The sequence below is a fragment of the Bombus affinis genome, chromosome 12 (genome assembly GCF_024516045.1).
Source record: "Bombus affinis isolate iyBomAffi1 chromosome 12, iyBomAffi1.2, whole genome shotgun sequence".
NCBI lineage: Eukaryota > Metazoa > Arthropoda > Insecta > Hymenoptera > Apidae > Bombus > Bombus affinis.
Genome location: NC_066355.1, coordinates 6,615,121 through 6,639,128, shown reverse-complemented (window position 1 = coordinate 6,639,128; position 24,008 = coordinate 6,615,121). Strand labels below are relative to the sequence as shown.

General features: G+C 39.8%; 1 protein-coding gene across 1 annotated transcript in view; it reads right to left on the bottom strand.

Annotated features, from left to right (window-relative positions):
- Positions 1-622: 622 nt before the first annotated feature.
- The window catches only part of LOC126922536 (neuroendocrine convertase 1-like), a 35,013-nt gene continuing 11,627 nt past the window's right edge, over positions 623-24,008 (bottom strand). The window contains exons 3-15 of the mRNA XM_050735209.1: positions 19,079-19,183; positions 18,619-18,852; positions 18,265-18,411; positions 17,518-17,584; positions 16,607-16,878; positions 15,760-15,972; positions 14,986-15,086; positions 13,956-14,021; positions 5,545-5,697; positions 3,609-3,778; positions 1,214-1,347; positions 916-1,047; positions 623-811 (exon numbers count right to left, since the gene is read on the bottom strand). Of these exons, the coding sequence (XP_050591166.1) occupies positions 716-811; positions 916-1,047; positions 1,214-1,347; positions 3,609-3,778; positions 5,545-5,697; positions 13,956-14,021; positions 14,986-15,086; positions 15,760-15,972; positions 16,607-16,878; positions 17,518-17,584; positions 18,265-18,411; positions 18,619-18,852; positions 19,079-19,183 (1,890 nt within the window). The 3' untranslated portion in view covers positions 623-715. The remainder of the gene's footprint in view (positions 812-915; positions 1,048-1,213; positions 1,348-3,608; positions 3,779-5,544; positions 5,698-13,955; positions 14,022-14,985; positions 15,087-15,759; positions 15,973-16,606; positions 16,879-17,517; positions 17,585-18,264; positions 18,412-18,618; positions 18,853-19,078; positions 19,184-24,008) is intronic.

The following is a 24,008-nucleotide window of genomic DNA, read 5'->3' as shown; positions in this document are numbered from 1 at the left end:
GAAGACGATGAAGGTTTCCAGGAGGATTTTGAATGTTAATTCATCGTAAAGTACAGAGTCCCCTGATGCTAAAGTCGCCTTCTAGAATTTCGCGACTGCAGGGTATAGTAGGAAGTCACCACAAAGACGTTAGGTACAGTGGATATATGGAACAAGGAAAACTTGCACGCTAAAATTCTCCGTATGTCATAACAGCGAGACATTTGCACAGAAAATGGAATTTGAGTGTACTGCTCGTCGACAATAGTGAGCTTCGTGCTTGCGAAAAATTAATTAAATTAAATTATTAATTAAGTTAATACGACTTCTTCTATGTTATTTCAGTAGCAGGAGAGTAGTAGGTTCCTTTGAGGCAAGTTTCTAGAAAATGCAGTCTCTTTTACAATTCTGTTTGTATCCTAATCATCTGTTAATTGCCTTTGTGTTATCAAATATTTTCGTTCAGTGATACGAGAGATCGATTTTAATATAATAAAATAATATAAAGATATGAGAATAGAAGAATAAGATAATATGAAGATAATATAAAAATAATAGATTAAGCTAATATAAAGGATGTAGATAATATGGAAACGAAATTGGACGAATTGAGATTCGAAAGATTCTTAGGTACATACGTATATCGATTTTTATTATTTTTATTATTTTTCAAACGGATATTGTATTTTCGTTGGCGCACAATACAGGGCAATTTAATTCCTCGGAGAATTTATATTCACAAAAACTCCAACCAATCTTTTTCATAGATATCGTTTGTCTCTTGCATGAGTAATCCCAGCTTCTTTTTGAACGTAGATGATTGATCCTCGTCCTGTGACAAATGTGCACGTACATTTTTTATGTAAAATGTAAAAAATATTAGGGAAGAGCACGTTTATAATTCATTGAAAGCCCGATACGTTCTATAATACTTACGATGTTTCGCATTCGATTGTAGTCCTGGTTATAAATTCGTGGCCCATTTTTTCGGTATTCTGGCATTTTTCTGGTCCCATGTAAAACCAGCGTGAACGTTTCTATCGTGCCGTTATTCTCTTTTGGTCCGATCTGTTGAGATGCGGATACATATATACATATATACAGTACATATATACAGGTTCCACTCAATTGAAAATCCCATTCGTTGTTACTCAATGGGGAAGAAATTGTAACTTTGTCAGGTTAATAGGAAATGTTTTCTTTTCTCTTTTCTTTTTTTTTTATGATGATTTACCTCATCGAGAATGTCTAGAAACCAGCTGCCACGTGGGTCCTCACCCCATGACGCCACAGACATAAATTTCCACTTCTCGAAACCCGCAGTTGAATCGTCCAATTTTCTTGGCTTTAGTATTTGTACCCGTGTCCCTTGAGGCCATGCGAAAAGAATTAATTTCATTAGATTGTATGACAAGTTTATTCGACTCTTGGTATTACATTTTGTGCTACATTATAGAAGCGCTACGTATGTTGGTCGCAACGGACAAATTCACGATAAATAAACAGCTATTATCGATAAATATCGATTACCTAGAAGCGATGCAAATCATGCTTTTATCATGATATGTGCGATTATTTAACCTGTTAATCGCAGAGTATCGTTTCAAAAGTCCCTTACGAAGTACGTAGTTAAAATCAAGCAATGACGAGAATCGCACGTCGAACGCAGAGAAAATGCTCCTGTTATAAATTTCACGGAAAAAGTAAAAGAAAACGAGGAAGCGTTTCATCTTTATTCGATAAAAAAATTAATAATTCATCAGCACGATTCAGTTCTGCTACGGTGGAATTATTTGCTATATCTCGTTTTTACGTCGTATTACCTGTGCTCATACTAGTAATCTTCTTTCCAAAACGCATAAGGTGCCAGAAACTTGATTACTTGATAAATAGAACTTTATTTTATACGCAATGCACGTGTAAAATAAAATCTTTATTCGCCGTCTCGAATATACCAATTTCACTCGGTTTCTCGCGTGATCAACTTATGTATATTTGACTTGCTAAGCGATGTGCGGTCATACTACAGAAGATAAAAATTATTAATGACGGATCGATATCGAATAGCTTGATCTTATTCAACTAGTCTTTTATGACCGGCAGCTTAAATATTACATCTGGAAATAAATCAAACATTGAAGATACGAGCATGATAATAGAAACTCAGGCAATCAGCAGCTATTCTGATTTTTTCAACAACAAATTCAAACATTTCATCTTATAAAGAAATTTAACAATTTTTCAATTAGAATATATCTCGAATGATAAAGGTGTATTCTTATTCCAAATCGTTCCAACAATCTAATATAAATGTATATGTATAGATGACAAGAATGAATACATTTTATATTATATATACACCAGAAACATATAATTTTTTCTTATGAAAATTCCGGTTTTAATTACTTAGAACTGATAGAAAGAAATATCATGAAGGTGCTTGCTAAGTGCAAAAGAATAATGCAACTCTCACAATATTCGCCTGCACGTAGAACCTTTGAAAGTTCGAGAGTCGAAAAGGTTGAAAGTGGAAGATTTTTCGCTAAATTTCTCTTTAGAAAGTAAGAGGTTGTACCACGACCATAAATCTACACTCCTGACTGTTCCTCCGGTTGGAAACGGTAGTTTACGACACGAAATCGATCTCGAGATGCGACGTGTATCTCGATTGCAAGTGTGTACACTGTAAAAATCTTATTTCTCGCGAATCTTCGCCAGCATTTTTCCCTCGTCATACGCCGCAAACGCCGTAAAAGCTGTGTTACGCGGCGATAAATACGCAACAGACCGAAACAGACATTTCAATCTACATTCAAACGCATCTTTCCAGTGCATACGAGAGTTTTACGCATCACTTCATCCTTAAAGCTTTTGAACAGAAACGTCGGGTCAACGCGGATGCATTATTGAAAATCGTCGAGGCATTGTATCAATAAAAGGCATTTTTATAGTTACATTATCGTGTATAAGTATTGGCACACTTCTAAATTATTGTAATTGTACGTTGTAAGTATTTGTACAGTTACCAGAGAATATTTGCATGTATTGTACTGTACTTGTTACGCGAAACATTTTGAAATTTCGTTGGCACTGTAACGAGATACGACTGTCATAATTATACTGGTAAAATTTGAAACCAATTCTTGTTTGATGGTATCAATTCCAATTAAAGTTGTGGAAGATAATACATTTACCATAGCAATATGTACATATACATTGCGCGTTGTATAAATTCAAGCAGATGAAATTAAATATTTCATCGTTAGTTAATATTCGACGAAGAGTAGGAAAATTATTGTTTATGATTAAAAAATAATATTACGATGTTATTGGAAACGGAATGTTCACTGTCTATGTTGATCCTTAAAGATTAAGCAGAGTACTTCGTCCCAGTTATGGGAACAGAGAAACATTTGACAATGGAAAAATATTCCTCGATTATAATTTTGAAAATACTATAACAATAATAATATTCACGGTCTATTCGAATTGTACCCTAGGATATCTATATATATTCGAAGCGATTATTTCCTTGGATAAATTTTTTTTATCTCCTAGTGTCGAGTGTATCATAGCATATAAACAAATATCAGAGACGAGATAAGTTGACACAAATGAAAAGTGCATACCTGAGGGCGCAGTCAGATACATCTGAAGTGCACCACGAAGACTGTACTCGAGGCTGACCTCGATTTCCACGTGTTCCAAAAACGTAATCTCGTTTCCTTCCGATCTACACTCGTTCTGCGTCTCGAATCGTAACCGCCTGGTATTTCCATAAGCCAACTCCTTGTCGATTCTAAGCCAAACGGAATATTTTCTTATACATGTGTGAGTAAATTGTGGGTTGCTTCCGGACACATCCGTGTCTTGTCAATAGAACATGTTGAAGCTTTCTGGAATATCGATTGTCAAGACCGAAGCACGTTCTATCTCGATAGTCATAAGTCTTTAAATATCATTTGATAATTACATGAGATATTAATTAAATGTACAGTTCTAGATGTCGTAGAACGAGAAAATTATGGAAATTCCAGTGGAACTCTTTCTCAAAGTAAATACAGAGCAATGAATATGTCAGTCTGGAGTATTACAAGCGTTTCGAGAATTGATTACGTTTTAAATTTCATTTTATAATTATTGTAAAAATAGCGCCAGGTATGAGATAGTTAAATAACAATCGTAAATATTTGAAAATAAGAGAATTTTTTATATTGACGTTCCAGTAGAATTATACAAAGGAAGTGCAATGGTACGAAAACGTTAGTAGCTTCGACGAGCTATCGGAATATTCTAATTTTCATTTGATAATTAAGTTACAATGTTGTTGAAACAACAGCCGCAAATATTTTAGGATAAGAAAGTTGTCGACGTTGAAATTTCAGTAGAATAGTTTTTTAGAAGAAGTGTGACACGAAAATGTTAAGTTATAAATTTGCAAAAAATGTTGACTGCGCTCTGTAGTGTGTCAGAACATGTTTAGTTGAAAGGAGGAGACGGGGCTACTTCTTATCTGAAGAAACAGTAAACTGACGGGTGAGGAATGTACGAGAAGTCCTCGAGACGTTCCACTTTTTCGACTATGCTTTCCTTACGGTGCAGCAACGAATGAGTGAAGAGCACTTTGCCGTATGTTGAGTTTAACGACGTAAAAAGTCACCGGGCTTTGCTGCGCTTTTTAAAGGACCAAGGACACAACCTGAGTATCAGCTCAAGCTCTGATTGCATGAAACTGCTTGCGACGTAATTCGTGTCTCTGTTTTCTACCTGAGAGAAGTACACGCCCTGCATTCCCTGAGGAAACAAGCATCTTTTAATATTCTTCAACTGGATAAAATGATAAAAGTATAACTTCCTTTCATGAAACCGAGGACGACGAGTAACTCGTTCCTGTTCTTTGATACAACAATTTTCTCATTTATGAATCTCTCTAGAATTAATTCTAATTAGATTTAAAGTTGTGTCGGGATTAAATGGAGAACTAAATTTTTGTGTTTGTTAACTTCTAAGTCTATGATTAATATATCACCGGATTAACTAACTAAAGGGCATCGATTAGTAATGGAAGAGTGATTAAATTTTCATGAATTTAGTCGAAGTCGAGATGTAATGCACGTAAAAGTTGGCGCAATAGTGGGTGGAAATACCAGGTTCGCAAGCTGGGAAGCTTGTTTTAGTATTCAAGGTTCACGATGTTCAAAACAGCGTACAGAATTACGTTTTAACCGTGGTAATCTAAATGGACCCTGTGTGCTACGTTCTACGTACGCTTGCGTAGTATTTGCATGTAGTCTGTTCAGCTACAACGGAACACGTACACATTATCGATTAACGAACACGTAGATATCTGTGTCACATTCTGTAAATTTGACTAATTTTTTTAAACGTAATTTTACGCAGACACATTTTAATACGAAATATGGTTTAATACATGTTTGAATTCGTGCTAATTTCCTTTCGAATATGAAGAAAATGTCGAATCGCCGATATACTCCTTTATGATAAATACAATTATTTTTGTAAGCGACCAAAGTCAAGAAGAAATTTTCTCGTAATTCTACTTACGCTTTAGCGAATTCCACTTTACAGATGGTTTTGTCCGGTACAGTAGTCCAGTTGTAACTGGCCGAGACTAAAGCGTGCGCGTTCATAAGTCCAAATCCGAAACGTGAGTTGAACCAAAGTCCAGCAGAGTTTCTGAACCAGCCTGGATTCTCCCTGAAAGTTGATGCAATTACGGAGTCTGCTAGCGCGAAAGAAAGAACGGCCAACGTAAAATGATACGGTTTCCGACGTAGGTTGGTGTAATCCCTTTTTACACGCGGCAAAGAACATCCATTTTACTAGGGAAACACTCGCCGGTAATTCTATTTCCTTTTCTTCCTTTCAAAAACCCAATATTCATTTCTAAATTGCTCGCGCAATTTTTATGTTTTTACATTAAAATTTGCTGAGGATTATTTTACGGACGGAAATATACTTAATTCGCGAAAGCGTTCAGGATATCCATAGTAGATTCCAAGTTCTATCCATAGTAAATCATAATATTCAGAGATAGATAAAAGTCCCAACCATGTCCGTAAAAATTTGATTTTTTATAAAAACCTGCAGTGACGATGCAATGATCGATAATCTATGACTTTAACAAACATCGATTTAACCGACAAACGATTTTATTTAAGCAATATCGATACAGAATAAGGCATTGTTGGTCGCATTTCGCTGAGAGCCCGATACAATCGCGCAATCAGGTCACTGAATTCGACGTATCGCACCAGCTCTTTGAACGACGTGAATGAAGTTCTTGACATGAAATTCTCAACATGAAGAACATTCTTAATAAATCCAAACCTACGTGTATATTTTTTTGGCATCATTTTAATCCACTGTTTATTTTCTCGTGTCAAAATAATGTAACTACCTCGTTTATCGTCGAGCACGATAAAATCAGAATAATATCACAGTTATTATTATGAACTAATTTATTATATAGCTCATTATGTATAAAAAGGAAAGCTCGAATGGTGTAAGCACATCTTGACCCTGACTGTTGATCAGGTGCGCGTAACAGCACAGAAGCCGTGGCATTTGTCTTTAGCGAAGAAAGAAACGATCTCTGCTTCCTGTTCGTTTCACTGCAATTATCGTTTCTCGTTGAAACAGCACGACCTACATTTCCTCTCCGTCGCGGAACGAATAAGAATGACACAATGCTTCAATCCACCGACGGTTCGCGGTGCCGAAGGAGAAAAACGAGATCGACTTGGGCTTCCTATATCGTGAAAAAGTTTTTTTCATAACCTGGGGAATTTGGCAAGATATTTTCCCCGAATAATCCAACCATGATACGTCCAGGTAGGGGCACCGCGATATGCTTGAAATTGGATAAGCATTTCGGTGGATATAAATGTAGTGCAGTTAATTAAAATCGATCACAATTATCGTTAAACGGTGTTCCGGTAAAATTCGCGAACTGGAGCTAGGACTTGCGTTCTAGTGGTTTTAATTCTCTTCGAGCTGATTCAAGCTGATTTTGCAATCCGAGCTTTTATGTATCGTTACACTTGAAGTCTGAGTAATAATATATCTGTTTAAAAGAGGACGTTCGTGAAAAATGGGATCATACAGATTAGCTTTATACCGTATCAAAAACTGAAAACTACTGTTAAGGGGAAAGCATATCAAAATAACATAAAGATAAAAATGTAAACGCGTGTCGTAAACAGCATTTCATATGAATAATTTCAATAATATTTTTTAGCAATTACATCAAATATTTTGAAAAAAATTTTCAAGTATTTATTATATCGAAATCGTATTTCAAAGAAGCAGAATAGAACATAGAATATGATAATTTCTTATTGGATGTGTTCATGTCTTTTTATACCGAGTTCGAGAATTTTATGACACCATTTATTTACACTGCATGCTCGTCGCTTTGATTTACGATATCCCAAAACTGATGAATTTAACATAATTCATAAGTAGAAAAAGTACACCTTTTACAGTGATGTTTCAAATTGATAGCTTGACCATTTCGAAAATATAAAACATCAAACATAGAATGAAAACATAAAGGGTCATGAATGGCATGTCTAAATAACGTTGACCTACATTTCCTCCAGGAAATACGTAAGTAGTATTAACGAAAAACCGCATTAGCGCCTGTCACTGACCAGAGCACGTGGCGCGGCAGTGTGATAGGTCATGGCGATGGTGCGAGCGAGAACTTCGGTTGTGTGACAAGGACAGCGATAGCGTTGCATTAAAAATTACGTTTCTCTTCAACCGATGGTATCTCGAATACAGAAAGTGATATCGACATGAATAAGAAAAGGAATCAAAGAGAAAGGTTCCCAGTTTCTAAGAATATCGATTAGATTATTCAGATATGGGTCGTTTCTGAACTATGGAAATTTAAGGTTTTGGAAATTTTGATATATGGGATTGGAATATAAATTCCTTCCATTCCTATCTCTATTTGCAAACGGAGAAAACGAGGCAAGTGAAGAGTACAGGAAAAAATATGATAAGTACATTTTTGTTAATTTTTTTACCTTAATGTCACTGCATGACTAAAAAGGATATATTTTTATATGAAATGGCTAAAAGTGAAAAGAACCAGATGCAGCCAAAGATACGGTTATTAAGATAACTCATATTTTTATATCATCAGTATTTTAATGTTTCTTACTAGTTTAGTATTGTAGCGGCACTCGACAGCAAACTTCCCAACGGTTTCTGTCCCGTGCCTCGCTACACAAGGACTCTACTCTTCGAACAGATGATTGCCAGATGTCGATACACTCTCACCGAATATTTACAGCAAGCCTAAGGACCCGCTATAAATCTTAGGATTCATGCAGCTAAGATTCTCTAAAGGGACAAATAGTCTTTGTCTCAATAGTCCCTACACATACCACCCACTACGGGAAATCTGCTTTTTCTCACGTACGACGCTCCTCGCTAGCAACTTTCTCTCAAGGGCAGTTGTCATCCCTTTCCAACCGCCAACTCACGATTTAGCCAATTAACAGCGACGTCCATTTCCCTCACTCTCTGAACTAACACTTTTCTTAACGAATCCGATGATCCCGTACCCTTAGACACACCCAAACACAGTTTTCCTAAGGAGCATCATCGCGACACAAATTCATTCTGTTCTATCGCGAGCCGCGAGGCGAGTTGGAAGACGCCTATCTGAATTGTTCGTCCGCAGTCGTACGTAATAGCGAATCTGAATTTCTCGACATCTGTGCGACCGTCTCGTCTCGAACCACCGCGTAAAGTATCGCGCCGAGCTTGAACTTGCAATCTCGAACCGATAATTATACTGTGCTTTCGGCGCGCTAGTGTATACCACGAACACAAGTAAATAAACAGTTATTGTTAAACAATACCGAGTGATTCTTCTATACCTATCACGCACATCACCTCAAACTGGTGACCCCGACGTGATTTTTGTGTAAGAGGTGACAGCGATAGGCTAGTCGCAGTGTGAATATCATAGTTCGCAACTCACACCAATGAAAAAGGAGAACAAACAAACTCCAGCCGGCTCATGGTTCCGCATGCCGCCCTTTATGCCCACGAAGACCGGGATTTGGTTTTCCATTTTGGAGAAATATTTCGAAGTAGCCGGCATCAGCCACGACGATGAAAAAGCCTTAGCCCTCAGGAGATTCCTCGACCCACATTACCTCGCGAAGATTAAAGACACAGTGACCAACCTCCCCGCCACAAGCCAGTACGATAAATTGAAGAGCGAGCTGATCCGCGCCCTGACCGAATCGGACAGCGCCAAAGTCGAAAGATTAGTCGAACGGGAAGAGATGGGCGACAGAAAGCCTTCACAGTTTTACAATGACTTAAAAAAATTAGCCGGCCCCCTCGCGTCCGATGAATTCATCCTCATCTTGTGGAGGAATCGCCTCCCTGATCGTATCAGGGAAGTCCTGGCTGCAGTGGACGATACGAGCATCGAGAAACTGACCAGGACAGCGGATAAAATCTATGAGGCGTGTAATCGTAACGGGCAGCGCGCACACAAGGTGGTCACAATCGCCGAGCCACCGGCATCACACGAAGATAAAACCGACGCACTGGCCGCCGTCGTCATCAGCAAGGTGCTAGACGGAATGAAGGCTATGAGAATCGACGGGCATCGTCGACCACGAAGACGCTCGAATTCTCTCACCCGACCCCGCCGCCGTTCGCGTTCGCGAGATAAACCGCGCCAGGACGGAATGTGCTTCTATCATGCGAGGTTTGGCGATCGCGCCAGGAAATGTAACGCCCCTTGTAAGTGGAAGTCGGGAAACGACACCAGCCGTCCGTAAAAGCGGCGAACGACAACGCCTTGGGATCTCGCCGCATCTTTGTTTTGGACCAGAGAACGAAGACTTCATTCTTAGTTGACACCGGTGCTGATATCAGCGTTTATCCCCGAAGCAGGCTATCCACGGACGTAAAGAAAACAGCGTATGAACTATTCGCTGCCAATGGGACGCGCATCGCAACGTACGGCACTTTAGCGATGGAGCTAAACCTGTCCTTACGCAGAGCTTTCAGATGGAACTTTACGGTAGCCGATGTGCAAACCCCCATCATCGGCATGGACTTCCTAAGCCATTACGGGTTGCTCGTGGACGCGCGAAACAAAAGCCTCACCGACACGGCAACTCGAATGTCATCGAGGGGATACACCGACACGACAGACGAAGTGTCCGTTAAGACCATTATCGGCGAATCACCATATCACCAACTCCTGGCAGAATTCCCGGACCTCACCCGCCCACCTATTTTTGGAAAAGAGAAGACTCGACACGGCGTGGTACACCACATCGAAACCACGCCTGGCCCGCCGGTCTACAACAAACCCCGCCGTCTCGCACCTGATCGACTTAAACAGGTAAAGGAGGAATTCGAGCTCATGATCGAGCAGGGTGTGATGCGACCATCGAAAAGCCCGTGGGCATCACCTCTGCACGTAGTGCCGAAAAAGGACGGAAACCTGCGACCATGCGGCGACTACCGCGCGTTGAACGCCCGCACAGTACCCGACAGGTACCCACCGCCGCATATCGAAGACTTCGCGCATCATCTGTTTGGTAAGCGAATCTTCTCAAAGATCGATCTCGTCCGCGCGTACCATCAAATTCCGATTGCGCCCGAAGACATCGAAAAAACCGCGATAACAACACCTTTCGGACTTTTCGAAGCAACAAACATGATGTTTGGACTTCGGAACGCCGCGCAAACATGTCAGCGATTCGTCGACGAAATCACAAGTGGGCTCGATTTCGTCTACGCGTACATCGATGATTTCCTAATAGCATCGGATGACGAAAGTCAACATCGCGAACATTTGAAAATTCTGTTCGACCGCCTCAATAATTACGGCGTCGTGATAAACCCCACGAAATGCGAATTCGGCGTGCACGAAATTACTTTTCTCGGATACTCGGTAAACTCCGACGGAATTAAACCGCCGCCCGAACGCGTCGAAGCGATTATAAAATTGTCGAAACCCGCGAACGCTAAGCAGCTACGTAGGTACCTCGGTATGATAAACTTCTACCGACGTTTTATACCGGGGGCCGCAAAAACACTCAAACCGCTCAATGATTTGTTAAAAGGCGCGAAAAAGGGCAACGCGCCCATAGAGTGGTCGGAACAGTCGGAAAACAGCTTTCGCGAATCGCAACGTGCTCTCGCGGATGCCACGATGCTGACGCATCCGATACCAGGTGCGCCTATCAGCCTCACGGTAGATGCATCCGACTATGCAGTGGGAGCAGTATTACAACAACGCGCAAATAACGAATTGCAACCGCTAGGGTTCGCAACGAAATCTCTGACCCCCGCGCAGCAAAAATATAGCGCGTACGATCGCGAACTACTCGCAATATACACCGCAATCAAACACTTTCGACACGCTTTAGAAGGCAGAAACTTCGTAATATATACCGACCACAAACCTCTTACCTACGCGTTCAGACAAAAGTTAGAAAAGTGTTCGCCGCGACAATTTCGATATCTAGACTACATCGGTCAATTCAGCACCGATATACGTTACATAAAGGGGCTAGATAATAACGTAGCCGACGCTCTGTCACGCATCGAAGCAATAGGGAAGGCCGTGGATCATCAAACTCTCGCCGCCGCGCAAGAAAACGACAACGAACTAAGCGATATCGTCAACTCCGGTACAACCGCGTTACGGTTAAAGATACGCTTTCCTGGTCACGACGCAGAAATATATTGCGACGTATCAGCCGACATTGTAAGACCGTACGTACCGAAATCCTTGCAGCGCGACATATTCAATTCGCTCCACGGACTTTCTCACCCAGGGATACGTGCCACGCAAAAGTTGGTGACGTCGCGTTTCATTTGGCCGTCCGTAAACAAAGATTGCCGGACTTGGGCAGGGCAATGTATCCCGTGTCAACGATGCAAAGTCACCAGGCACGTATCCTCACCCGTCGGAACGTTCGAAACGGCAGCAGGCCGGTTCGAGCACATACACATAGACATTATCGCGAAGCAATATTCGCAAGGCTACCGATATTGTCTAACGTGCATCGACCGTTTCTCGCGTTGGCCTGAAGCCATCCCCATCGCCGACATGGAAGCGACAACCGTTGCCTCGGCCCTCCTTTCTACATGGATAGTTCGTTTTGGCGTGCCTGCAAAAATAACGACCGACCAAGGACGCCAATTCGAATCAAACTTATTTAACGAACTGTGCCGGTTGCTTGGCATTAAGCATCTACGCATGACAGCCTATCACCCCGCGCCCAACGGGATGGTAGAGCGTCTTCACCGGCAATTAAAGGCAGCAATAAAATGTCACAATACGAGCAACTGGGTAGAAATCCTACCAATTGTTTTACTTGGCATAAGAACCGCTATCAAGGAGGACCTGAACGCGACGGCCGCCGAAATGGTTTACGGCACCGGCATACGATTGCCGACAGAATTTCTCGTACCGACAAAGCAACAGCCCAACTCGGAATTCGCGAACCGTTTAAAAGAGCGAATAGAGAAAATCAGGCCTCATTCGATTACGCGACACGGCGACAAGAAAACCTTCGTGTTCCGCGAGCTCGAAACATCACCGTACGTATTCGTACGCCACGACGCGAGCGGTGGCCCGTTACAACCGCCTTACGACGGACCTTACCAGGTTATACAGCGTGGAACAAAGACCTTCACCGTCAAAATAAACAATAAAAACGTAATAGTCTCCATAGATCGTTTGAAACCCGCTTTTATTGTATCCGACGACATAGAACAACAGCAACTAGAAACCAGCGCAGAAACCCACGTTACGTTTATACCGCGTAAAACCACAACTACGCAAAACGCCGAGCGGGCACAGCAAAGCGAAGATGACTCAGGAGTTCATCACACCACGCGCGCGGGCAGGAAAGTTTGTTTTCCTGATCGCTTTCAAGCGGGTCTGCGATAAGGTAATAGGTCAGAACTACCTGCGAGATATAAGAAAAAAGATAAACGCTGTCACTGGTAAGGGGGTACTGTAGCGGCACTCGATAGCAAACTTCTCAACGGTTTCTGTCCCGTGCCTCGCTACACAAGGACTCTACTCTTCGAACAGATGATTGCCAGATGTCGATACACTCTCACCGAATATTTACAGCGAGCCTAAGGACCCGCTATAAATCTTAGGATTCATGCAGCTAAGATTCTCTAAAGGACAAATAGTCTTTGTCTCAATAGTCCCTACACATACCACCCACTACGGGAAATCTGCTTTTTCTCACGTACGACGCTCCTCGCTAGCAACTTTCTCTCAAGGGCAGTTGTCATCCCTTTCCAACCGCCAACTCACGATTTAGCCAATTAACAGCAACGTCTATTTCACTCACTCTCTGAACTAACACTTTTCTTAACGAATCCGATGATCCCGTATCCTTAGACACAGCCAAACACAGTTTTCCTAAGGAGCATCATCGCGACACAAATTCATTCTGTTCTATCGCGAGCCGCGAGGCAAGTTGGAAGACGCCTATCTGAATTGTTCGTCCGCAGTCGTACGTAATAGCGAATCTGAATTTCTCGACATCTGTGCAACCGTCTCGTCTCGAACCACCGCGTAAAGTATCGCGCCGAGCTTGAACTTGCAATCTCGAACCGATAATTATACCGTGCTTTCGGCGCGCTAGTGTATACCACGAACACAAGTAAATAAACAGTTATTGTTAAACAATACCGAGTGATTCTTCTATACCTATCACGCACATCACCTCAGTATTAATGCAAGCTATATCTTTGAATTCATATATTTTTAAATTATGAAAATGAAATATATGTTTAGACCCAAAATCAAATAAAATCGCAATATTGATGATATAGAATTAATTGATTACGTATCCGATTTTAAGATTGTTAGTCTTTAAAGAATACATGTTACAAATACATGTTAAAATTCAATATAATATTAAACATACCTGAGTGGATTATATTCTGACGTCCAAACGATGAGATGCTGCACGTCCCTCCAGGTTAAATCTTTGCTTCAAGGACAATACATAAATTATTCTGATGGTTGCAACTATGTTTCCAAGAAGTACTTGTAGCGTGTGAATGATGGAATATTTCGTAATCTGATTGGAATAAGTTAGATCGGCCCAAGACAAGAAAATAGCCTAAAGTGTTTTTCTGAACTGCTTAAAACAACCCTTGGGAAACGTTGATGCCGGCAAGTTTCGTAGTTTCATAGACGAAACGAACACGTGGTTTGTTTGAAATTTTCTTGACGATCGAGATAACGATAAGTTTTTAATCGAGTCCCGTATTATGTTAATTCCACATGGATGGATTTATGCTACGAGCGTTTCCTCGTCGAGATTTCCGGTAACAATGTTTTCATAAATGAAAAAGAGATTAGAGGGATTTGTGGTGAATAAATATCGAATACGGAAAGGAACTTTTCTTTCCTCCTGCCTTTCGTTTTAACTTTGCTGATGGCGTATTATGTATTTCACATATATATTAATTAAATACAGATATATAGAAGAGAGGCATAAGAAAGAAAAGGAAATTGGCAAACGAATAAAAGAAGGAAAGGAAATAAGTAAAATAGCAGAAAGGGAGGAATAAAGGAAGAAACGAGAGGAGGAAATGAAAAAATGAACGCATCGAAGGAAATATTTAGTCTGCTGATTCTAAGGTTCAAGCAGAAATGACCAATATCTGCTTGATATAAACTGCTACACTCTACCACTCCATGCTGTTACGGAATTTTTAGTAACGCGACCTCCTTGGTGCTAATATATGTTCTACTTCGTACAAGTATTCAATTCTGCAAACCCATTTAAGGATTGTGCTCGAAGTTACTTGAATCTTAACGAGATTCAACCATAGTTGCGCTAATGCATTTAACGATTTTTCCTGCAAATGTGATGGCCCCAACCCGCCCTCTAAATAGAACAGATATTTCAGTGGGTCCGAGAAAAAAGGAAACTAACGCGCTCGTACTTCACTTGTAAAGCTAAGGCCAGGATTCCTGCAGCTAATGGAGCGGACGCGGAAGTGCCAGTATGACCCGTGGTGCAGGTGTTTCTTAAGTCTGTTGTCGCCTGAAAGCATAAAAAGACAGTTCGTTAAATTATTCCATTAGCTACAGGGAATGGTTCCAGTAGTATTTTCATTCATTCTGATATAATCCAAAATTTCAAACGATTCAATTTCGAACATTTCGAACCGAAAGGGACATCTAAAATCTTCGAATTATAAAGATCTTGTTTTATCGAATTTTTTGAGCTTAAGAGTGGTTAACATACGGAAAACAGTGAAAACGCATCTTACGAGACTTTCACGATCAATATTTTCCGAATCGTAGGTGCTCAAAGAAGAACGAATTCTACTTATAGAGGTTTAGAAATTAATTAATTACCATTTTTAAAATAATTTTATTATTCATTTATCGATTTTCCTTTTCGATCCTTTCTCTGGTTTCCGAAGCGAAAATGATACTATCGTATTTATATTTAATATTAATACTATTATTCATCATTTGTCTACTTAGAATCATATCATATTATCTTTGGAATTAACTGTATCATCTTCTTGCTATCAATGCTTTTATAGAAGTAACTCATTTCTTTTTTGAGAATTGAACGTTAATTGTGTATCTGTATAATGAAATTAAGCAATTGACAGAAAGTGAAGTTGATCAGTCACCTCATATAGATTTTCAAGTTATCAAGTTTCAATTTTAATAGAAAATGAGACATGTACAATATCGCTTACTATCATTTGATCGTGATAAGCGCCACTGCTATACGTGGTGGCCAACGTTGCGGGACAGCTTTCACCGTACCATGGAAATCTTCCAGTTTGACTAGCAGATCCCACAGCGATGGTATAGATGCTTCCTACGTATCCGTCACATCCGCAATCGTCCGATCTCAAGCCCCCATTCCCGGAAGCCCACACGTAAATGCTACCTCTGCCGCCTCTGCCCTGAATAATCGTGTCAAATCAATAACTTTAAGAAGCCGCGTACTACGTGCGTTATTATCTTTATCCAGCTTGAAAACGATGTTTTTACGCGTATCAGATAAAATGACGTTATCACGAGGAATCGTTTGATAAATATCCACCCACGACATAAATATGCATCGAGGCCTATGCTTCTCGACCTTTCGCACGATCTATTCTACATGAATATTTAATTGTACACTACCACGCCGTGTATTTTCTACCTGCTTCGTGACGCCTATTTATGGCGTATCTCGTATATTCTCATATAGAATTAATTAGAATTGCAGGAAATTTTTTAGTCCGGATGAAAAAGCAAGATTTTTATGATGATGAATTTTCATTGTTTCCGCCAGTTTGCCAGGTGACGAAGAAAATATTCTTCCTGGTGGGCGTGTTATAATGACGACGTTAATACAACTTTCTCGTTTCAAGGTAATTAACGTTCCAAGTAATTAGAAACTCTTGATCTATGCCGAGAGTGACACAAAGCGTCTCAAGCTCTCGTTGCTGTTCGCTAACTCGACTCATCCGTCTATGATTAAACGAAAACGTTCAGTTTCAAAGCGTTAAGTTTCGATTCGCTTTATCCCTCCCCTCCTGACCCTATACTCGCCATAGCGATACCACGTTCGAGAGCTTCGCTGGCCAGCCTGCCAGGAGCTTCTAGACTTTTCCCATCGTCGGCTGGGCCCCACGAGGCCGTGTAAATATCCACCAGTTCCGGTTTGTATCCTAGCGCTTCTCCCTCAACGCGATCGTTTACCAAACCATCGAGCAACTTGATGCCGCCGATCGAAGCCTCGAAAGCGATGCCCACGCCGCATTTCCGATTGTTAGCTTCCATTGCTATTTCCCCTGCGCATCTCGTTCCATGGCCGTTCACCCCTGAGGACGCGTTGAATAATTGTTACGCGCGAAAAAGTAATGTTCGATGGAATTACGCGCGAGAAGAAAAATTCTTACAGAAAACGTGATTTGTGCTGATTAGACGGATGTTTCTTTGAATGTCTAGTTTTTTTGCCTTCTCTAGGTTATTCTTTTATATATTAGATTAAATCGTATTTTTCGATCGTTTTAATTTTAGTAAGTTTCTATGCTTTGTTTCTATCATAGACAAGATCTTAGAGTATTAAGTCGTTTTTGTTTGATAAAACGGGGGCAAGGTTAAAGTATGAAAATTGGAGGATTACTGCAGAGATATTATGTTCCTGGTAAATCTTGATAAACCTTCTTGGCGATGCAAATCTTGTGATATGACGTATAAAGTTACGGCATTCAGTCTGGTATAAACTTTGCTGATCGCGTAAATCTTACGATATGATATATAAAGTCACGTATTTAGTTTGTATAATAAATGGTTGGAAGAATGCGAGCTCAACAAAAAGCAATAATTTTGTTTTTCTACCTTTTGTATTTATCGTGATAGGATTGTAATGCTACTTCAGGATAATCTGTATAATATATATTCACTGAAAACGTATATCGGAGTTAAGCGTATAGGCGATTTAATCTGATAATTCATACCTGATAATTCGTATCGTGGCAAAGGATCATCGTCAGCCTCGTTTACATCGTAACTAATATCAGGATCCTAGATCAGCGAATTCATACAATTAATTAGTAAACCGCTACATAATGATCTTGTGTAGATGAAAGAGCAAAAATAGAAATCTTGTAACGCTGGAAGGTTATCCTGGATTAAATTTCACCTTGAGCGAAGTTTTTTTTAACATTATCGTTTTACATTAAATTTTCTATTTTTCATCTAACACTGGATGGTTATAATTAAATTTCACTTTTTTATTAAATTTCATTTGTTAGATTTTATTGATTTCTAACGTAAAAAAAGACGTACTCTCTCTCTCTCCCTCTTTGTCTCTCTCTCTCTCTCTCTCTCTCTCTCTCTCTCTCTCTGGGATGAAATTTCAATCGCGATGGAATTAACACGATTTCTTTTGACGGTAGCTTTTAAGAGTTAAAAAATTCAGGATTAAAAAAGGATTCAAAAAAAGGTTTAAAAATTTCAAATCAAAGGATGCAATTTTAAAAGTCCACTCTCGGTCGCTTATGAACTAGAAAATGTAACTAATATCAGAATTCTAGCATTAATTCAATAAATTGATTATAAGATTAATTGACAAGCTAAAAATCGTTGATAGAAGTAGAAAAATAGAAAATATCCAAAAAATTACAGGCTGCAATTTTAAACGATCCCTCTCGTCATCTATGAGCTAAAAAGAGTAGCTCGAAGCAAAGTTTCTCGTTACTCACGTAGTTATTTCGCAAATCGTCGTGGGTATATTCCAACCCATCGTCCAAAACTGCGATTCTCACGCCTCGACCAGTTACCCCCAGTCGATAGAGGGACAGTACGTTCAGATCCAGTTTAGGGAGAGCTTTGTTCGATCTCGTGTCTTGCTGCAACAGTTGATAAGGAAGCCTTGTGTTATCGTCAGATAGCAAAGTTATCCACTAAACGTTTTACCAACAATCCCTTTTTATTGATTTCACTTATTATTGATTTCTTTCAACGTGTTTCTTCCTTTCCTTTTTTGAATTATTTTTCTTACGTTTTCAACCAATTTTTACGCAATTTTTAAGGATACTCTAAATGAGTTTAATTACCAGGTACCATTCTTGATCCCAAAGTTCGTCATTGAACATCAGTCTAGAGTCTTGAGGATCTTCCTGCCAAAATTCTTGCCAATCTTCGTCGTCCTCCTTGATGCTATTCAAATGATACTGATCTACCTCCAGTCTTTTCTCCCTTATCAGTGGTTTCTCCGAGTCGAAGCTAGATAATGGCACGTAACCGCGCTTGTGTCGCTCGATCGTTTTCTGCTGATCTGCCCAAATAATCTTCAAAATTGAAAAATCGTGTTGGTAGAACCTAATATCGTAGTTTAAAAAGAATTTAACTTTGGAACTATCACTAGGATTAAAACTTGTATCAAAACGATCGAAATGAAGCGTGAAAAGATATATAAATGGATGAAAAATATAATATAACGCAAGTAGAAAGTCATGTTTTTTCCATATGTTTTATTAAAAAAATCAATGAAATTCTAAAAAATCTATCCATTACCTTGCTGCTTGAATTTAATGGTTTTGTTGACCAAACTCCACCCCTTTTCTTCTGAGCACCATTGCCATCTTTGAGCCATATATACGTATCCACGAAGCCCAAGACCTGAACGAAGAACCTCGTATGGAAAGATCGGAAAGATTGCAATTTCGGCAGAAAAATTTAAATTAACGTGACGCTGGGCATGGTAGTGGCTTCATAAAAATTTAAATTAACGTGATGGTGACGTGCAGTGCTGCGTATTGCTTTCATCTACCAGTAGTTCTTTTATTTCGATTTTTTATGTTCCCAATTCGATAATCGTGTAACACGACTCTGTACCACATTGCGGCAGCATTTTTCGAGCCAAAAATTTAATAAAATACCTGAAACGAGATCGCGTTTAAATTTTCGAAACGACCACAAAAATGAAACTCACAAATTTTTACAAATTCACAGGAAAATAGCTGTAGTCTGAATACTCTAAATTTTTCTACGAAGATCGCAGGGGAAAATATGATGAGCGTAATTTTGTAGATTTTCTGGTTCTCGTGTTATTTAATCACTACAAAGCGAAGAATAACATTTGGTAAAAAAAACGGGGCCTGAAAACCGTTTGTATGTATACGTATAGCTATACACATATGCGTATAAATATATGCTCATGCATCTGCAGAATATAAATGTGTACGTATATATAACGCAATCATTTATGCCTATGGGGAAGGAATGTCCCCATCTGCGCAAATATCCGATGTCCCTAACTGAGAGTGTGAAAAATATGTACCTGGTTTATTTATTTCAACGCTTCGTTAGAAATCAATGATATTCACAAATTTTTCCTCTTTATCTATAATAATTTTGTTAAAAATATGCACATATACAGTGTGATCTGCAGCTATAGTAATTGGTGATATCAATTAGGGAAAAGTCGATACAGGAATCGATTCTAGAACCGTTCCGAAAGCGATATAGAATCGGAAGAGCAACATTTACAGGACCAATATGGAAACTGAAATAGGAACCATAATCGAAATGGATAATAGTTGGAAATTTCAGTTTCTCGTGACAGTTATTATGGATAAAAAGGTTCTTCGTAACTGTTTTAATCAGAATCTTTACATAACATTTTCTCAACTGTTTCAAAAGTCCGTTTTACTAAAAAGTTTTGTTAATACGTAATTGGTTCGTAAGATATTGAATTTTAAAATTACTTATCATACTTTTCTGCGTTGTCTTCGCACAAATGACTGTACGTAAACTGGACTATCTAGAACGAGCCGCCGGCCGCTACCCTTCTGACTGAGCACGCAGGGTGCTCTAGCGACGAGGGTGCGCCGCGACGTCGCAACGATTCAGCCCTTCGAACGATCGAATGGGACGCTTCGAATAGGATAGCATGAACAGAAGGTTGGTGTCGTCTTAACTTCAACAAGAGATAGACAGATAGATAGAGTGGAACGGATGAAAGGGCTTTCAGGGAGCGTCGAACGTCTAAAATGGGGTATAACGTTATTATTATCCAAGTGCTACGTGTTGGTGGTATTTTTGTATGGTATCTCTGGTATTTGATGTCGCTTCTTCCTCATATAAAAAGGGAAAGACCCGGTTAGAACCTCGATATTTCCATAACGAGCGAAGTCTGTTTTTTATTTTCGATCAACCTCCTGATAGTTGGATTTTCCTACTGGCTGCTCCTGATAGTTTATCGATCCACGGGCTCGCCTGATTGATGATTGTAGTGGTAACTGCGTGTGCTGGCGCAATAGGGCGCGACGCATGGACATACGTGCACGGGGTGACGAGGAACTGCAGGTGCAAAATGGTTTATGACTTATGGCCGCAGAAAGAAAATGAATGGAAAAATTGACTGGAAAAATTGAATGGACTTTCTTGGCTCGCAATTCCTATTTGACGCGTTGGTCGATCAATGATTCTGGCTGATCGATGATTTCGTAAGGATTGAATGTATACTATTGTGCAGAAATATTTGCAGTCAGTTTGTAGGAACGATGATCGAATTTGATTAATGTTTACGAGTTAATGATGATTTAATGATTTATTATAACAATATTATATTATATTATTTGTGGTGTACATTAATATATAAATTTACTCATTAAATATCACTGCTTGTATTGGCATAGATAGCTCTTTCATCAATTTAGAGAATCTTTCTTAATCTGCCTTATAATTCAGAAATTAAAGAATCCGAAAATGAAAAATTTGTTATGCAACGAAATAGTTCTGCAAAGTTTAACATTTAAAAATACTGGTTGTATTGTTTCATGTCAGCTTTTAAAAATTAATTTAATCGGGTCATGATATTATACGATAATTATGAAGAAGAGAATCATTGTGGTTTAATTTATCTAAAAAGTTGCGCGATTAAAATACACCATGTCAAGGATAATCAACTGCCGGTATATTTCTACACGGTCACATACGTAAACCGAAGTATAAAATATAATTGAACGGAATATCGTATGTTTTTTTCATGCAAATACCAAAGTATTGGCGCATCGCCAAACAACATGTCCATATTGTGAACGTTACGAATATGTCAATTACAAATATTACAGCAGTTCATGGATTACGAACGTTGCATAAATCGAGCGTATCTGCGCGAGCAGATGTGTATCTCCTCTCTTTGCCGATGTAACGTCATATCTCGTTACATCGCGCTAGATCATTTCCATATTTGCATCGTTTCAATGGACGTCACGATTAAAAACCTCGTTCGTCACCGGCAGCAGCGAAAAAGCATAGGAAAATGAACTGTCAGTAGTCGAAATATTTCTCCGCATTATCAAATAGCTGTATATTTTCGTAGAATCAAAAATCACACGATTTGAAACGTAAAAAAAAAATGACACACCGCGAGTCACTGTCCTGCCATCTCATCGTACATATCATTCTTAGTTTTTCATCGGTAATGTTACCCGGTTAATTAACGGTCAAAGATATTTGCAAATACATGTTCGTACTTTATAGAACGTCCACAACACTAAGCTGCGGATAACATGACCAATTTGATAATGGAAAAAAACAACGAACGGTTCGCGATTAGTATGTCGACGCGGACGTCGCGTGGTTGTGCGATACCCTCAAAAGTGACCCCAATTTTCATCGAATAACATCGACAGGGAAAACAAAGGCCGGAAAAATCCACGAAGCCTGTTATGAAACAATAATCCCGCATTTGGCTTTGCTTGGCCCATGGAGAAAATATACCTATAATCCAGTATCCATTATATTTGAAATGTATTCAGCCAGAGGGAATGAATCCGACCGGTCGTTGCCATCGAACCAAACGATAAACGGCTGAATATCCTCGACGACGAACGCGCTTGTTTTTTTATATTCTTCTTTTTATTCGCCTCTCTCTCTCTCTTTCCCTCCCTCTTTTCCTGTGTCTATCTCTATCTGTTTTATTTTTATTGTTTTTTTTTTGTATTTTTGGGGGGCTGGTGGAAGGAGAGAACAATTCAGTTTGGACGCGAGGATAAAAACGGTCGTACGTGCGAACGATCGCACGTGATGGCGTAAGCAGCTACCGATTTTTATACCACTGGCCCCGGTACATCGATGTTATCACGATTTCCGGCGCCAGTAGGAAGTCGAAGCGCGGCAATTTACATCCACGACACCTCCGTGTCCCGCAAATAATTTCGCCACGGCATTTTAGAAGATTTATGGAGCCGATTTTCGGTCATTCGACGTCCTCGTTCGCTTCAAGTCGCCACGTATCATGGATTTCTCGTTTCCGACTAGATGTTTTATCCCATTGGCTTTATCTTCAACCTGCTGAAGAATGGACGGTGCTTCTAATCATGACTTTTCCAGGTTAATCTCCGATTCTTTCCTCTTTGCGATGCTCTATTCATCCTGCGTTTGGAATTAGGAATGCGAAGCTGGAGCTATTCTTCAACTTTTTTAACTGTACGAAGATTAGAAGGACTCGACAAGTTAAATTTCCTATCTTTTACAGGGAATCATTTTTAAAAGTCAGTATGTTGTCGTCGATCCCATGTTATTAAAATTCTTCTTTTCTTTTCTTCATGTGTCCACAATTTTGTCTATTTTTGAAAGACTTATGTTAGACTTGTGACTCCGTCATATTAAAGTCTTTCTATTTAGATATTGATTTATTAAAATCTCGTTGTGTAATCGTAAAGCAACATTAAAATAATCGAAGAAACATACGTATGATATGTTCCACCGTGTCTCATACGATACGAATCCCCCCGAAGAATCTTTCCCCTAATTCCTCCAATTCCAAAGTCTGGATGTCCATCAAGGTCAGCTCTTGAACAAGAGAGTAACCTTAAAATGGGGCACGTACAACATGGCTCGCTTTAAATTCCACGTGGGAACGCTTCAAACTCGAATCTGTCTGTTACGTGATAATGGTTCGATTCCCTTCGTCCCGGTGGCAATCGACGCTTGGTGCTGCCCAAAACTACCCTCGAGACGAGCTCTTCTATTCCCCTTGTGTTTGTTAGCCTGCCAGATGAAAACCAGCCACCGATTCTATCGTCCGTCTACGTGAAACGAACGAGACCTGAGAGATAGAGGACAAGAAATCAGAGTCGCTCATTACTCGACGATCAGCGATTCCTCGTATCGATCGGTCAAATTACGCCCGGCTGTCTCCTCTCTGTGGGAAAATCCACGAGCTCCAGGCTATCCAGGTCGGTTTGTAACAGTCTTCCCGCGCAAACGACTGTTACTATATGCGCCAGGAGTGAAGGTACGAGAAGAGAGGGAGACGAGGTAATAACAGGAGGAAGGGAGAGTATTTTCGCAGTCCATTTGTTTTGATCGGATTTCCAACTGTCTCTGGTAATCCCGCGGCAGTAAGCTCCCGCAGGCATCGCCACGTTTCAATGAAAACCCTAACGTTTCTGTTCTACCGTGGAACAGAAACACCTTTCGTGTAACATCCACG